This window comes from Scyliorhinus canicula, chromosome 1 (assembly GCF_902713615.1).
Source record: "Scyliorhinus canicula chromosome 1, sScyCan1.1, whole genome shotgun sequence".
In the NCBI taxonomy this organism is placed as follows: Eukaryota; Metazoa; Chordata; class Chondrichthyes; order Carcharhiniformes; family Scyliorhinidae; genus Scyliorhinus; species Scyliorhinus canicula.
The window spans coordinates 254,700,737-254,719,018 of NC_052146.1; the positions used below are offsets into that span (position 1 = coordinate 254,700,737).

Here is an 18,282-nt window from a genome sequence, read left to right on the forward strand (position 1 = left end):
ATAAAACAGGAACAGACACAGCCACCTGTACAATACTCTCGGTAGCATTGGATACGATGGCCTCTGCCACCACCATCCCATGATGTGGAACAGCTTCCTCCAGCAAGTTTCAGTGAGGCCCAGCAAGTGAGGCAGACATGCATCTCCCCCTTTGGTTCTGCTCTGCTCCGATCAGTTAGGCAGCACCTAGTTCTGCATGGCTCTGTTGCATTGTGTTTGGATGACATACCTGTCATAGCTGAATAGCTGGAGGTTATGTGATAGCCTTGCGAGATGGTTGCAATTATAAAGTAAAGGGTTAACATCAGAAACATATGTGATGCTGATGTAATAATGATGTCAAATCATGTGATGGGGAACTAAGAGAGATCTGGAAGGAAGGGAAGCTCTAACCTCATGTAGAGGTCCAAATGTGTAAATACTTGCTATAATTAAAGAGCAATGGATTTGAGAAACTACAGACTTGAGCAGCATACTTTGAGAGAATAGCCAATCTCCAAAGCTGCCGGCTAGATCCTGAACACACAGTAAAACATGGTGGCAGTGAGTAAAAGACCAAGTAAAACTTAAAAAGATGGAAGGCTGGCAAGGAAAAGAGACTCGCGAAGGAAGGACAAAGGGAAAAAATGTTTGAGGCACCAAGACGTTAGTATATCGCAACTGCTCACTTGAGCAGCAAACTTTGAGGACAGATCTAGAGGCCAGACAGCAGTGACCACATGCTCAAAATAGCAAGCAGCAGAACAGAAACAGGAATGAAATTCCAAGACTCAGAGAAGCAAGGAATACACATTACAACTCCCAGAACCATTTCAAAGTGCATTTATTCCAACTATTTGCTTCATTTCTGCCAACCAGCTTTCTATCCATTGGCATGGTGGCACAGTGATTAGCACTGTGCCAGGGACCTAGGTTCAATTTCAGCCCTCGGTAACTGTGTGGAGTTTGCGCTTTCTTCCCCTGTCTGCATGGGTTTCCTCCAGCTTCTCCGGTTTCCTCCCACAGTCCAAACATATGCAGCTTACGTGGCTTGTCTATGCTAAATTGTCCCTTAGTATTCAAAGATGTGCAGGTTAGGTGGGGTTACAGGGATAGGATAGGGGAGTGGACCTAGGTAGAGTGCTCTTTCAGAGGATTGGTGCAGACTCGATGGGCCGAATGGCTTCCGTCTGAACTGTAGGAAGTTTAGGGTTCTATTGTTCAAGACACTACCCACAATTCCATGCACTTTGACTTTATATAGTAATCTACTATGTGAGATATTGTCGAAGGCCTTCTGAAAGTATAAATAGACGACATCCACTGGTTCTCCCTAGTCACCTCTACTAGTTACATCGTCAAACAATAGATTTGTCAAGCATGATTTCCCTTTCATAAGTTCATGTTGACTTTGTTTTATTATACTGCTACTTTCCAAATGCTGTGCTATAGAAGCTTTGAGAATTGACTCTAGCAAGTTCCTCACTACCGACTTTCTACTCACTGGTCTATAATTCCCTATTTTCTCTTTACTTTCCTTTCTGAATAGTGGGCTTACATTAACTATCTTCCATTTGTAGGAACCATACCAGAGGCCAAAGAATTTTTGAAAGTGCCCAGCAATGGATCTACTATTTCGAGGGCCACTAACTTAAGTACTCTCAGATGAAGATTATCAGGTGCTGGAGATTTATCATCCTTTATTCCCATCAATTTCCCAAAACCATTTCTCTACTAATACTGATATCCTTCAGCTCCTCACTAAAACTTGTGTTTCTCTGAACTTCCAGTACATTATTCATGTCTTCCTTTCAAAAGATAGAAGTAAACAAATTTAGTTCCTCAGCCATTTCTTTGTTCCCATTATGAATTCCCCCATTTCTGTTTGTTTTTGTTTGTTTTTGACAATCTTTTTCACTTTACATACCTATAGAATATTTTAGAGTCAGTTTTTATGTTTCTGCTAGCTTCCTTTCATGCTCTACTTTCCCCTTCTTAATCAATCCCTTGGTCTGCCTTTGCTGAATTTTAACCTGCTCCCAATCCTCAGGACTAATGTTTTTCTTGCCAATTTGTATGCTTCTTCTTTGAATCTAATACTATCTCTACTTTCCCTAGTAAGCCTTTCCACTCTTGCGCCAAATAGGAATAAACAACTTTTGGAGTTCATCTATTCATTCCTTGAATGCCTGCCATTGCTTCCTTCCAGTAATGTTTCCCAGTCCAAAATAGCCAACTCATGCCTCATGCCATCACAGTTACCTTTATTGAGATTCAAGATCCTGGTCAAAATCAACTACCTCACTAATCACCTTGATAAAGAATTCTATATTATGGTCACCTATCCCCAAGGGTTCTCTCACAACTAGATTGCCAACTAATCCTTTCTCATCGCACAATAGCCAGTCCAAGATGGCCTGTTCCCTTGTTGGTTGCTCAATGTATTGGTCCAGAAATTCTTCCTCTATAGTACTGTGACTAATTTAACTCAATATATATGCAGATTAAAGTCACCCATCATCACATGCCTCTCTGATTTCCTGTTTAATTGCCACCTGGGCATCACCAACCTGGCACCCTGGCAGTGTCCATGACCGCTGTCAGTGTTACCTGGGCAGTGCCAGGCTGGCACCCAGGATGCAATGCCAGGGTTCAAGGCTGACACTGCCAGGGTATCCAGGTGGCACCAGCAGTGCCAGTGCACCACTCTGCCCAAAGAGCATGCAGCTGGGGGCCTCTAATCCCCTGGGAGACCCCCACAAGTGTTGTTCCATCTGGTCCCTGTTTGTGGGGACCAGTGCTGAATGGTGCTCGTTTGTGGGGACCAGTGCTGAATGGTGCTTGCCTGAGGTCTCTGAGGCGAAGGGTTGAATCCCAAAGCCTCAGGTATGTTGGGAATCTGCACGTTAGAGTGAGGCTTACTGCCTTTTTCTAATATACAGATTTGCTAAAAGGTGATCTCGTCCATTGTGCGCGGGATTCACATCGCAACGTCTTCCGAGGTCGCCTTGGATCTCGCAAGACGTGAGCTGGGTACATCCCGGGAGTGATGTCTCCCAGCTTTCATTGGCCGCACTGCATCGCGGTGACCTGCTTTTCCAGTGCAGCATGGCCTTTGGATCGTGCCCGTCAACTCAGTTTCTCTCCCTGCAAAAGTCTTTCCAGCATTTTCGTTTTTCATTTCAAAAATGTTAATATCCTTTAAAGAGACGTTGATCTTCTATTCCATTGAGTACCAGCCTGCATTTAGTATTTAGCTGTCAAAACATTGAACATCTGAGGAAAAGCATCTTATTTCTTAACTGTTAATCAGGCTTCTGAAATAGATGCTGCAAGGTTATGAAATGCAAACAAATCATGTGTTACCTGCTTCCTTTGTGCGCCCTCGCTCCCAAGGACTAAACGCTGACCCTCCTTGATTTGATGCAATGATTCTGTATAGGTATTCTTTCAGAAAGTGAATAAGAATAACATGTTAAACATCATCCAGTAAAAGTAAATGCTGAAAACTCTTAAGAAAAATTTGTATGAATGTTTTCAGTAAAATATTTTCATCTTTTACCTGTAAATGGATGCAAACCATCATCGTATACAATACGTTTCCTCCCGCTAAACACAACAATGGAATTATTTTCTTTACAGTTACCAGTACCAGCGGGTGATAAGCATCCATCCAGATGGACTCTGACAGCATTAGTGGAAGCAGTCACCAAGTTTACGAGATCGCCTTTTGTAAATCTTACATCTTTTATACACCCACCGAAACCTGGCAAATAATGAGTAATAAACAGGGAAAACACATCCATGATTTCTATCTTAACTAGAACTGTTCAACTTCTTTTCATACAGTATATCATATATATGTCCAATACAAAGAAAAGCCTTTATTGTTCGACTTAGAAAAAAAGTAACATTGCTGCAATAACCCTTGGCAGCAACTAAGAAACAAACTTCACACTTAGCAATTTTTCATTGCATTGTTTGTTTATGTGGGATTAATGGAGAGTAATGTCATCAAAATATTCGTGAAATTAAAAAAATATAGAGGCGGCAGGTGGATAAAAAAGCAAAGGAAAAAATGTAACTGAAGCGTGCACAAAAACATTAGCGGAATCATTTAAAAGCAGTTGGAAAATACTATTAGTATATCTTAACTGTTCCCCAATTAATAATTTTTCCAAAGTAAGTTTTGATTTTGCAAAACTCTTTTTTCCAAAATACAGCATAAAGTTGGAACCATTAAGAGTCAATGCACATGCAATACATGTACTTACAGCCAGTATAGTGCAAAAACATTTCTTGATATAAAATAATTTGCCAATACAACTTATGCAAACAGAGGGAATGAAGAAGAATGCGAAGGCTTTTAGCTCTGTTTCAGAGGCTGTGATTTCAAACCCCACTTCACAATTTGAGTGCCACCGGCTCAGAAATGCTTGGGAGCAAGATTAAACGCTTGGCCCTGTCAGATGTCGGTGAAAATCCCATGGCATTATTTGAAGAAAGGCAGGGATCTCATGCTCAGCCGTTAATCAAAAACAAGTTAACTGGTTATTTTTTCTTATTTACTTTTGTGGAACATTTTTGTCTGCAAATCAGTAAAGTTGCCTACAAAATAATAATTAATTGGAAATAGGGACACCATGAGAATATGAAAGCCACCACACAAAGTTCTTTCTTCTTTTATGTTTCCAATGTCATATGGATCATTACAATACTGATTGATAACTTCTTCCGATCAAACCGTGATTTTAACTGGATTGACAGGTGGTTTTACTGCTGGATGTCCATCCTTTCACTAGCCTTCTCCATTTATCCAGGCTGGAAACTGGCATCAATACATACTGGTGTGCCTGCATTACAGATTGGGTTCTTTCAAAGCCAATGGGACTTGAACCAGGGGCCTTCCTGCTCGGAGGCAGGACAGCCACCCACTGTACCACCAAAGCTCTTTCTATATAACTTTAAAATATTTCCACATTAAAATTAATATCTTCTAATTTCATCAAAATAGTCTGACATTAAGATTTAACTTTCCTTACACTGACAGGTACTTCCTTAAATTATTACATTTTTAAGGTGCAAGACATAATGCAGAAAACAATGGGCCATAACATCTCCAACTGGCGTCAGAAAGTGATAGCCTGGGGGGCGCTGGGATAATCATGGGTCGTGGGGATGGGGGATCAGCTTGTGGGGCTGGGGGGTGGGAGGTCAGGGTCAGATGGAGGTCATGGGAAGTGAGGCGTATTGGAGGTCAGAAGGGGTGGTCAGAGGTCAGCGGGATTGGGAGGATTCGAGGCCAGGGGTGGGGGTGTAATTGGTGGTCAGGAGGCAGAGTGGAGGCAATCGGAGGGGTGGGCTGGGGGTTCGGGTGTTGGGGGGGGTTAGAAATAAGGGCATGGGTGTTGGAGGGCCCAATTGCTGGGTCGGGTTGGGTCGGGGGGGGGTTGGCTGGAGTCAACTGGTAGGAGAGATCAGGTTAGTTTGGTCAGTCGAGGAGTCAGGTTGGGGTTGGCTTGGATCAGGGGGTCCAGTTGGGTGGTCAGGAGAGTTGGGTTTGGGTTTAGGGTAGCTTGGTCATGGGTCGAGTTGGGTGTGTTGGGGGGGGCGGGTAATGGGTTAGGGGGAAGTGGCAGGTTTTAGCCAGTTTGTGTGGTTTCAGCAGGTCAGGGAACCAGGCGGATCAGGTTTCCGATTTGAATCGGGCCCATGGGTTGCGGGGATAGTGGAGGGCAAGGGAAGCGCCATGTGTGGAGGGATTGTGCCATTGGGGGGAATCCCATGGGGGCGGGATTATTGTGTGGATGTATTTAGTTAGTGAGGGTGAAGTGGGGACCCTGGAGGGTCAGGGTTTTGGGGGTGCCCTATGTCGGGATCGGTCTGGGGATTTTAAAAAATTACAGGAAAGGTAGAATTGGTTTTGTTTCTTCTAACTTTTTCTGAGACGATTAACATAACCCTGACAGAATCATCTGAAGTTGACAATTTAATTTGCTTTGTCAGATGGTTCCCAGTGTAATTGTCCAGGGGAAGCTAATGCTTCTGGTCAATTTCTGCACAATCTTTTATCTTGGAACTTCCGAGAGAGATCTCACAGCGCATCTTTGGAGTACCCCCAGCTCTGATGCTAGGGAGTCAGGCGGTTACGTAACGACCAAAAATAGATATTTGGCTGGATGCTCTGCCGCCGGTAGCAGGGCCCCCAATGTGGTGGAGAATCGTGCATCTGGGAAAAATTGACATCGGTGCCTCCAGACCCTAGCTGGCGGCTTGTTCACGCCCGTGCGCCAGCGAGAGATCCATGCCAATGGATGTGATTGGATCCTAATGGCCCATTTGCATCTACATAGTGGGGCCGGCACCAGAGTCTCTGGACCCTCGTGATTGACCGGCCCTCCAGGCCAGGAATCAGATGGGTGGGGATTACAAGAGGTATCACCAAGTATGAACCTGATATGGTGGTCCCCACAGTGGCCAAGGGGGCAACCCTTTAAGGGAGTGGCCCCCTCAAAGTCCATCCGAATTCCACCCTCGCCCCACACAATGCATGACCTGCCCACCCCTCCCCTACCAGAGGCCCCCGCCCCCCACTACCCTTCCCCCAGAGGCCCCTAAAACAGGAGACCCCCAGAGACCTCCTCACTCAGGAAACACCCCCATGGATGCCCAAACTAAAAGGACCATTCAGGGACCCTGTAACTATAGGGACCCCGCACAGGGACGTCCTAACTAAAAGGATGCCCTACAGAGTCCCCCTAACTGGAGGGAAATCTCTCAGACCCCCACCCCAGCTTTCTCCCCTCCCCAGACCCCTCCCAGAAAAGTTGACCCCTCTCTGAAAGCACAAGAGCAGTCCAGACGGGACTTCTGGTGGCGACCGTGAGCGGAGCGGTCGCAGCAAAAAGGCTCCCGCAGGTCCACGAAGTCGGGGCTTTTTCAGTAGGTCCCCGTTAAAAAAAAATTAAAGTCCCGCGAAATCGCGAGCAGGGCCCTCGGATGCGGAGCGACCAACGACACCGCCCCCCGCCCCAGCAGGAGAGCACAGGGTGCAACGAGCGGCGGCCTGGACCAAGCAGCGGGGACAGCAGCGGGGACCGACCAACCGACCCCCCTCCCCCTGCCGGTGGCGATGACCACGAGGCAGGAACAAAGGGACCCCCGACCAGAAGCCTCTCTCTCTCTCCCGACCCTGTGTGAGTGAGGGAAAAGAAAGGATAAAAAGAACTTTTGCAAAAACAAAACTTTTAAAGAGACGTGGGGGAAAAAAACAGAATTATTTTTGCACTTTTCTTTTTCTCACCCAAAACAAGTTCTCCTGAAGCGAATTTTATAAAAGGGGAAAAATAAAGTGGGAAAGGAGAGAAGGGAGGGGAAAATAAAAAGGGAAGAAACAAACAAAAAAAAGGGGGGGAAAAGGGAAAAAACAAAGAAGAAAGGTAAGGGGGGGGGGGGGGGAATGCCAGAAGGGAGCCAAAGCAGAGGGAGAAGGGGCACCAAAGGCAGACGGGGCACCAAAGGCAGACGGGGCAATGGGCGAGCCAGTTCAGACGAGCTAATCAGCGCAGGAAGCGGCGGAACGGAAGTATCACCGCATCAAGAAGAGCTGGGCAGACAGGTGCACTCTCTCCCGGGGCCAGGGGGGAACTGGAACTGGAAGGCAGCCTTTACCGAGGCGCTGAGGGAACGTCAGCAGGTAAACAAGGCAGAGGCTAGGGCAGACATAGAGGCCGCAGTGCAGGCAGAAATGGCCAAGGCCCTGATGTAGATGCTGCATGCCCTGGGCAGAGCAGAGGAGAACTTGGACGCCCAAGGAGAGAAATTGGAAGCCCAAGAGACGACCATTAAGGAGCTGGAGAAAGCAGCTACTGACATGAGCGACCGGATCACGGCCCTGGAGAGGGAGGTGGCGAGACTGGGTACAACACAGGGGAGCCTGAAGGGGCAGAGTGGACGACCAGGAAAACCGCTCAAGAAGGCAAAATGTCAGGATAGTGGGCCTACCAGAGGGGATCGAGGGTAGAAACCCCACGACATACGTGACCGAGATGCTGGGCAACTTAGTGGGGAGGGAAACCTTTCCCAACCCATCAGAAATGGACAGAGCACATCGGTCGCTGCGCCCAAAGCCCAAAGCAGGGGACCACCCGAGAGCAGTCATAGCCAAACTGCACCGGTACCAAGACAGGGAAACAATCCTGGGCTGGGCCAGGAAAAACAGAACCTGCAAATGGGAAGGACACTCCATTCGAACCTACGAGGACATTGGGGCAGATATAGCCAGGAGACGGGCAGAGTTCAATAGAGCGAAAGCAGCTTTTCACAAGAGCGAAGTGCGTTTTGGTATGCTGTACCCAGCGAAACTCTGGGTCACATACCAAGAAAGAGAATACTTCTTTACAGCCCCCACCGAAGCAAACAACTTTGTCAAGGAACACGGGCTGAAAAACTAGCAGCGAGGGTAGAAACGAGGGGCCCCTGGTAAGGGGCAACAACGTGCCGACAGGGGGGAGGGGAGGGGTGAGGCAACGCCAGGCCCCCCTGCCCCCGCCACGGCAAGCACACCCTGAACAAAGAACAAACCACTGCCCGACAACCGCTTCAGGTGGGAGACCAGGCCCCAGCACGAGGGAACGAGAGTAGCGGAGAAGGGTGAGCAAGCAGGAGGAGTGCAGGGTAGGATAGGGGAAGAGCGGGCAGAAAACCGCAGAGACCGGGCAAGAGAGAAGCGAGACAGTAACTCCCGAGAGGGGGGCCACAGCACTAGAAGGAAAGCTAGCGCCGGGGGCATGCAACAAAGCAGGGCCGCAGCGCACCCCCAACAGGGAGGAAGGCGCCAGGCAGGGGGTGAGTGGTCCCCCCGACCACTCAACAGAGGCGGGAAAGCAAATGGGGATAGGAACAGGGGAAAGAGGGACAAAGGAGGGGTATATGGGAGAGGGGGGAAAAGGGAGAGACCGGGGGGGGGGGACAGGGAGGGAGAGATCGGGGAGGCGGGATACAGGGAAGGAGGGACAAACAAGGCTAGAAAAGGAATAGGGCTACAAAGTGCCACAACCAAGGGCTCGAAACAAGGAATTGCTGCAAGCACCCAGTACGGTCTCTGGGCAAAGGGAGACCCCAGAGTGCAGGGGGGGGACTACCCACGTGGCGGATGCAGTGGGTGTCCATGTCGGGCGCCCACGGGACAAAGGGAAACCCCGGAGCGCAGGGACCCGACTGCATGGAGGGAGCAGTGACAGCGGCCATCCTGGACGGCCCCCTAACAAAGGGAAACCCTGGAGGGCAGGGGCGCGTCCACCAGGTAAGTATGGTTAATCCCACAGGAACAAGAGGGCAGAAGCCCCCCACCAGGATAGTCACCTGGAACGTAAAGGGACTCAACGGCCCAGTGAAGAGATCCAGAGTCCTCACCCACCTAAGAAATATGAGGGCTGACATAGTCTTCGTCCAAGAGACACACCTGAGAGAGCAGGACCGACTGCGGGTAAGAAAGGGCTGGGTGGGACAAACCTACCATTCCTGCTATGGGACAAGGGCCAGGGAGGTGGCGATACTGATCGGCAAGAGGACGATGTTTAGGGCGACAAAGACAGTTACGGACCCGGGGGGACGGTACATCATGGTCAGCGGGGCCTGGATGGGGCACCGGTGGTACTAGTTAACGTGTACGCACCCAACTGGGACGACACGAGCTTCATCAAGAAGACCATAGCAGAAATCCCTGACGTAGCGTCGCATCGACTAATCATGGTGGGGGGACTTTAACTGTGTACAGGATCCAAGGACAGACAGATCAAACCCCAAAACGGGGAAAACCTCAAGCATGGCAAAGGAACTCAGTCACTTTATGGACCAGATGGGAGCGGTGGACCCCTGGAGGTTCACCACCCAGGGGAGAAGGAGTTCTCCTTCTTCTCCCCAGTACACAACATATACACCAGAATTGACCTCTGTGTGGTGGGGAAAACGGTGCTTCTGGGGATAGACAAAGTGGAATACTCCGCAACTGTGATATCAGACCACGCTCCACACTACATGGACATGAGACTGGAGACGGGCAGGGCCCAATGCCCCACATGGAGGTTGGACGTTACCCTACTAGCTGACAAGGCCTTCAACGAAAGGATATCGCGGGCCATAGCAGAGTACACAGAGAACAACCAGAACAGGGAGGTTTCACCCTCCACGTTCTGGGAAGCGCTAAAGGCCATACTTAGAAGGGAAATAATCTCTTTCAAAGCGCAAAGAGATAGGGAGGAAAGGGCGGCTAGGCAGCAGCTGGTTGACTCCATACTGGAGGTAGACCGTAAATACTCCAAGGCCCCGACCGTAGAGGTCCTGGCGGAGAGGAAAGAGCTACAAAGGAACATTGACCTGCTCTCCATCAGGAAAGCAGGGCACCAACTCCGCCAAGCACATGGGACCCTATACGAACACGGAGACAAAGAGCCGCCTGTTGGCACACCAGCTGAGAAAGCAGGCAGCCACCAGAGAAATTGCACAAATCAGGAATACCAGAGGCACGTTAGAAACAGAACCAGAAAAGATCAACAAAACCTTCAAGGGCTTCTAACAAGGACTGTACACCTCAGAGCTCCCCAATGGGGGAGTCCGGGATGAAACGGTTCCTTGATGAATTGGACAGCCCAGTCGTGGGGGAGGGCAGGAAAACGGGGCTTGGAAGCACCACTAGCACTGGGAGAGATCATGGACAGCATTAGCTCCATGCAGGCGAGGAAGATGCCGGGACCAGACGGGTTCCCGGCGGACTTCTACCAAAAATTTGCGACAGCACTGGCCCCGCATCTGTAGGAGATGTTCACAGACTCGCCTGCTAGGGGCACACTGCCACCCATGCTAGCACAGGCCTCAATCTCGCTGATACCTAAGAAAGACAAAGTCCCAACGGAATGTGGGTCATACAGACCCATCTCACTGCTGAACGCGGATGCCACTATACTTGCCAAAATCCTAGCCAAAAGGCTAGAAGACTGTGTACCTGAGATGGTCGCAGAGGACCAGACTGGCTTTGCAAAGGTAGACAGCTTACCTCAAACATCAGGCGCCTACTGAACGTGATAATGACCCCCTCCAGGGAGACAACACCAGAGGTGATCGTCTCCCTCGACGCAGAAAAGGCCTTTGACAGATTCGAATGGAAATACCTCATAGAGGTATTGGAGTGGTTCGGGCTTGGAACAGGGTTCACCTCCTGGGTAAAGCTCCTAAACAACGCTCCCATGATAAGCGTACGGACCAACAATACCAACTCCCGATAGTTCCAGCTGCACAGGGGCACCAGACAAGGATGCCCACTGTCCCCGCTGCTGTTTGCTCTAGCGATCGAACCACTAGCAATCGCGCTCAGTGCAGCAAAAAGCTGGAGGGGGATCTGAAGGGGAGGGGGGCACTAAAGGGGCTGCCATTTAAACAAGCCTGACACAAATTCCGGTACCTGGGGATCCAAATAGCCCTGACTGGAACGGGATGGACCTATACACGGACGGCAGGATCGCAACACTGGACGAACTGACAGAGAAATTCCAGCTAGCCAGGGCGAACGAGCTAAGGTATCTACAGCTCAAAACTACGAAAGGGGACAAGGACGTACCCACAACCGCCACTACTGGAAGAACTACTGGACGCAAGCATACTAGATAAAGGAAACGTAGTGACATGTATGACCGGCTGATAGAAAGGGCTGACACCGTACTGGACGCAACAAGAAAGTAATGGGAGGAGGACATGGGGATTGAGATAGGGTGGGGACTCTGGAGCGAAGCACTGCATGGGGTCAACTCCATCACCACGTGTGCAAGGCTCAGCCTGACGCAGCTGAAAGTGGTACATAGAGCCCACTTAACAAGAACCCGTATGAGTAGGTTCTTCCCGGAGGTGGAGGATAGATGTGAACGGTGCGAAGGAGGCCCGGCCAACCACACCCACATGAGCGTGAGACAAAGAACAAAAGAACAAAGAAAATTACAGCACAGGAATAGGCCCTTCGGCCCTCCCAGGCTGCGCCGATTCAGATCCTTTATCTAAACCTGTCGCCTATTTTCCGAGGATCTACTTCCCTCTGTTCCCCGCCCATTCATATATCTGTCTATATGCATCTTAAATGATGCTATCGTGCCCACCTCTACCATCTCCGCTGGCAAAGCCTTCCAGGCGCCCACCACCCTCTGCGTAAAAAACTTTCCACGCACATCTCCCTTAAACTTTCCCCCTCTCACCTTGAAATCGTGGCCCCCTTGTAATTGACACCCCCACTCTTGGAAAAAGCTTGTTCCTATCCACCCTGTCCATACCTCTCATAATTTTGTAGACCTCAATCAGGTCCCCCCTCAACCTCTGTCTTTCCAACGTAAACAATCCTAATCTACTCAACCTTTCTTCATAACTAGCACCCTCCATACCAGGCAACATCCTGATGAACCTCCTCTGCACCCTCTCTAAAGCATCCACATCCTTCTGGTAATGTGGCGACCAGAACTGCACGCAGTATTCCGAATGTGGCCTAACCAAAGTCCTATACAACTGTAACATGAGCTACCGACTCTTGTACTCAATACCCCGTCCAATGAAGGCAAGCATGCTGTATGCCTTCTTGACCACTCTATCGACCTGCACAGCCACCTTCAGGGTACAATGGACCTGAACTCCCAGATCTCTCTGTACATCAATTTTCCCCAGGACTCTTCCATTGACCATATAGTCCGCTCTTAAATTAGATCTTCCAAAATGCATCACCTCGCATTTGCCTGGATTGAACTCCATCTGCCATTTCTGCCAGACGCCAGCGAGATCCGTCCAGGAGAAACAAGCAACAACACCAACACCAAACCCATTCGAGTATTGCCCACTGTAATTGTTTCTCCGGCACCCAAATGTATATTCACCAACAGTCGCTCACTTATGTGTTGTAAATAATTTTGCCAGGTGTACAGAGTTGCTGCTGTTGAGCTGGTGCACAATACCCTACCAGTTATTATATTTTATTTTTTATTGTATTTTTTTTATTATTTACTATTTTCTTTTCTTTAGTATGTTTGGGTGTGCCTTTCTCTTCTATATGTGTGTATATATATATATATATATATATATGCCTCTTATCCTGTGTACATAACGATAAATATACTTTGTTCAAAAACCCAATAAAAAACATTTATAAAAATAAAAGAGCAGTCCAGACAGGACAGTGAAAAACATTACAGTTGTAACACTCACCAAGAAGCACCACATATCAATTCCTGGAAAGAGAACAACTGTAACCTGTGTTTAAACCCCTCAGATATATTAGTTGCAAGCCATTAATTTATTTCTGACAGTTGGCTGTGATTGACAGCTTCCACAAAGCAGCTGTGAGCCTTGCTTCATTCATCTTCTTCATGGATGTGAAAGTCTAAGTGTTGAAACCACAATGTTTACAAACATCAACCACATCAAAGAGAGTTAAGTGCTGTCACTGTTTCTAACTCAACACTTCAAAACCACTCAAGCTTGAAGGGACATACTTGGAATGCATTTAACTCTCTTTGATGTGGTTGATGTTTGTAAATGGCGGCCCGATTGCAGGATTCCCTCAGGAATCCCTTGTATTCCTCGCATGCATAAATTTGCATGGCGAAGGGCACAGAATTGCTCTGAGATGTACCCTTTACAATGTGCAGTTCAGCTCCAGCGGGTGAACATAGTCCCCCAAACAGAGAATCCAGGCCATTGGCACAGTTCATGTTTTGGGTCCCACTACTACCCTACTTTTTCTTTAGTGGTGAGAAGAGCAAGAAAATCTAGATCACAGATTGAAGAAATACAAGTAACAAAAGGCCTGACATAAAAGAGAATTGCCAAAGAGCACAAAATCTTTGAACACAAATGTGAACAGCCATGAACATTTATTATTTTATACATGAATTTGAGTTTGCAAAATAGCATAGGTCCCAAATACTACTGTTCTCAGATCTCCTTGCTAAAATTATTTATGGTTTACCTTAAATCGTTCAGTATTTTGAGAATATGTATAAGTTTTACAAAAATCTTCTGGACTATAAATCAATCCCCAAAGTAGTTTAGACAGACATAAATCTAAGGGTCGTTCAATGTGCTTGATTTTAAGCCACCATTAGAGCCAGGATCGCAGGCAGGTGGGCACTAAAAATAGCCCCGCCAGCCAGTGAGCTAGTTCCTTAGCTCATACATTACTGACGGTGGAAACTTATCCTTGTGAACTAGCTATACCTCATGCAAATCTTATTCTTTTGTGCCATGCTGGATTGCTCTGCGGTTAGCTGGCATGCACTCAGTGGGCCAAATGGTCTCCTTCTGTGCCATAAATGGTTATGCAAGACGTTATGCAAGTGCCATAAAATTTTCAGTTGTATTCTGACCCCCTCCTTCATCTCTTTTTCTAGTACATTGGTGACTGCATCCTGTTCTTGCTATGAACTTGAAAATTGATTTTGCTTCCAATTTCCACCCTTCTTCCTCCTTCACTTGGTCCATCTCGGATTCTTCCCTTCCTCAACCTTTCTGTCTCCATTTCTGTAGATAGGTTATCTAATCATGTTCACTACAAGCCCACAGACTCCCACAGGAAGCCTGATGATACTTCCTCACACACTGCTTCCTGTAAGAACTCCATTCCATTCTCCCAGTTTCTCCATTTCTGTTGCATCTGTTCTGATGATGCAGTATTCCATACCAGCCCTTCCGACATGCCCGACATTTTCCTCAATCAAGGGTTCCCATCCCGTGTGGTTGACAGGGCTCTTCAATATGTCCAATCATGCATCTCTACTCTCACTCCTTCCCCTTCCGCCCAGAACCGTGATAGGGTTCACCTTGTCCTTATCTTCCATCCCACCAGCCTTTGCATTCAACAGATCATCCACTGCTATTTCTGCCAGCTCCAACATGATGCAGCCACAGAACACATCTTCCCCTGCCATCCTGTTTCAGGATTCCGCAGGGACTGTTCCCTCTGTGACACTCCAGTCTATTCCTCAGTTACCCATAACATCTCCTCCTTTCCCTGCATCACCTTTCTGTGCAAGCATAAGAAATGCAACAACTGCCATTTCATTACCTCCTTTCACAGTTTCCAAAGCCTCAAAAACCCTTTCCAAGTGAAGAAACAATTTCTTTGTACTTCTCTCAATTTAGTGTGCTGTATTTGGCGCTCACAACGTGGTCACTTCTACATTGGGGTGGCCAAATGCAGACAGGGTGACCACTGTGTGGCACAGCCCTGTTTAGTCCATAAGCACGACCCCAGTTCTGGTGGCTTGTCATTTTGATTCTTCCACTGCCCTCATGCTGACCTATTTGACCATGGCCTGCTACAGCAATCCAGTGAAGCTCAATGCAAACCCGCGGAACAGCATCTTGTCTTTCCACTCAGCATGCTACAGCCTTCCAGACTCTACACCGAGTTCAACAAGTTCAGATTATAACCTCTGCCTCCATTTTGTTCTACGTGTTTTTCTTTCTTTTTTTTATTTTGCTGGGTCAGTCTTGTCTTGTTTCTTTCTTTATTCATTTTACATTCACATTGTTTGGATGCAACAATTCACATTTCATTTGGATTCAACTTTGTTTCTCTACTATATCCATCACAACTCTAAATGGCTGTTCTGTCATGAAATTGTTTCTTATTTAATTTCTGCTGGCCCCCACCCTATCACAGACTTACTCCAGTATTCTTCCTGCTCCTTTCCCCATTCCAATGGCTTGAAAACTCTTACATTTCTATCAATCTTCAGTTCTGATGAAAGGTCATCAACTTGAACTGCGGGTTTCTCTGTCCCACTGCTCCCATTATTTGGTGCGGCACACCCCCCTCCCTCCCCACCCCCTGACACCGCTGGCAGCGGGATCCTCCGTCCCGCCAGACGGCCAATGGGGTTCCACACGCCAATGGAAAATCCACGGGCATGAGTGCGCTGCCAGGAAAATTAAGGATCGCGCCGATGGAGAATCCAACCCAAAAGGTTTTCTCTGTTTCTCCCCACAGATGCTGCCTGACTTGCTGAGTATTTCCAGCATTTTTAAATTCTTATGCATTAAAATTTTGTGTTTTCCATTTCTAAAGGAGTATTGTTGGAATTATTTTCTTTGATACGTATTCAAAAGACTGTGAATGTTCTTAAAACAATACCTGATTCTTTGAAAACATTTACCTTAAACATGTAGGACTGGATACTCTGTTGGTGGGATTCTCCATTGTGCCATCAGCGCACCCATGCCCGTGGGTTTCCCAGCGGTGACGGGTGGCTACAATGGGAAATCCCAATGGCAGATGACGGGTACAGGGAATTCCACTGCCAGTGTCGGCGCGCCACCCTAAAAACATAGCTGGTGGATGGGAGAATCCCGTCCGTACTCTGTAATCTGTATGATCGTGTACACTTGGCACAATTACAACTGGGTTTTTGTTTTCTTAAATTACATCTACAAATCAAGTTTAGTAACTAGTTCACAAAGCCTTCCTGGTCTTTGCATGTTTTGACCTTGAGTCAACTTTAGGACTGTTTGGTTTAAGCTCAGTTCTCAAAGGAGATCCTGTTTCTTTCACAACCAATCAGCTGCTCCATTTGATGCTTCATGAGACTTTGGAATAGAGGAGAACAGAATTACAAGTGGTTACGTGAGAGACGTCCCCCTGGCCAGCAAAAATAGACTACAACTTGTTTTTATACATTCAGTATTGGTGTTTTGATCCATGTGTTTTAATTCAATCCACCTGAAGTGGTTATGGATGAGTACCAAGAAGGTGTCATTTCACTTTTCTCAAAGGTCTACATGCACTCTTTGAAATGGTCGAGTGGAACGTTTGCAAAGGAGTTCTGACAGTTTACTTCTGCAATTTTGGCAACTAGTACATTTACTAACCAATGATTTTAGGTTACAATGAAGGTACAAAGATTATGGATAAAGACTTGGCGAATGTGAGTAGTTTCAAGTACCTAGGGTTAGTAGTGGCAATAGATGGAAATGTAAACATGGAAATTAAGGGGCGGCATGTAGCGCAGTGGTTAGCACTGGGACTGCGGCGCTGAGGACATTCTCCCCATGTCTGCGTGGGTTTCACCCCCACAACCCAAAGATATGCAGGTTAGGTGGATTGCCGCATTAAATTGCCCCTTAATTGGAAAAAAAAATTGTTGGGTACTCTAAATTTTAAAAAAATATGGAGATTAAGCAATGGAGCAACTCTGGTTGGAGTAGTTAGATGAAGTGCAGTGGAGTGTTATGTCATTGAAAAGTACCACTGAAACTGAATTCAAGAATCCACAAGATAGTTGTGAGACCAGCATTGTGCAGAAACGGGGGCAACACCCATAAGAGGAAGAATGATAGGACACTAATGCAATATGGGTGCTGAGATGGATGTGTAAAATGATGAGAAAGGACAATTTCAGGAACCAGTATGCCAGTGAAGATTGAGTGAGCATTCAAACAATAGTCAAGAAGATATTGAATTTGCACTGATAATCTGTTGCCGAGGGGGAGAGGACATGGGTGGCACAGTAGCATAATGGTTAGCACTGTTGCTTCACAGTGCCAGGGTCTCAGATTCTATTCCCACTTGGGTCACTGACTGTGCGGAGTCTGCATATTCTCCCTGTGTATGCGTGGGTTTCCATCAGGCACTCCGGTTTCCTACCACAAGTCCCGAAAGACGTGCTGTTAGGTGAACTAGACATTCTGAATTCTCCCTCAGTGTTTCCGAACAGGCGCCAGAATGTGGCGACTAGGGGCTTTCCACAGTACCTTCATTGCAGTGTTAATGTAAGCCTACTTGTGACAATAATAAATATTTTCATATTAACGATTATATTATGTGGTGAAGTGAGTAATGGAAATGGGATGCCAGGAAGAAGAAGATGATGCCCAAGACCAGATGCAAAGATGTAGCGATGAGAGACTTAAACACAGTAGAATCCGAAGAAGAATGTGTGACTGACAGGTGGAGATGGAGAAGGGTGATAAACCAGCATTTTGGTGACCCCAAGGAAAATGGTAGAAGCTAAAAATAGAACTTGTTTCTTTGTCACCAGATAGGACAACAAAGGAAACCTCTCATTATGGATATCATGCTGACTATTTCTGTGTTCAATATTTAGTTCTGCCAGATACCTATCTCTTAAAGAACTAAGTACCGCAGCTTTGTGACCCCACTTAATGCAGCCCTGCTCACATGACAACTCATTGTGACAATTGTGGAATGTTTTCAGTTCCTCGGCTGTACACTGGCAAAGTTATTTCTGTTTGTCAGCCCTTTTGTACAGTGAGTCA

At 47.2% G+C, this 18,282-nt stretch overlaps 1 protein-coding gene across 7 annotated transcripts in view; it reads right to left on the minus strand.

Moving 5' to 3' along the window:
• Positions 1–18,282, minus strand: part of ush2a (Usher syndrome 2A (autosomal recessive, mild)) — a 1,354,742-nt gene that overhangs the window by 785,105 nt on the left and 551,355 nt on the right. For all 7 annotated transcript variants that reach the window (XR_005462328.1, XM_038811752.1, XM_038811743.1 and 4 more), the window contains 2 exons: positions 3,542–3,745; positions 3,346–3,426 (listed from right to left, as the gene is read on the minus strand). Coding sequence is in view for 6 of the 7 variants with exons in the window: in XM_038811752.1 (XP_038667680.1) it covers positions 3,346–3,426; positions 3,542–3,745 (285 nt within the window). In the remaining variant the exon portion in view is untranslated. The remainder of the gene's footprint in view (positions 1–3,345; positions 3,427–3,541; positions 3,746–18,282) is intronic.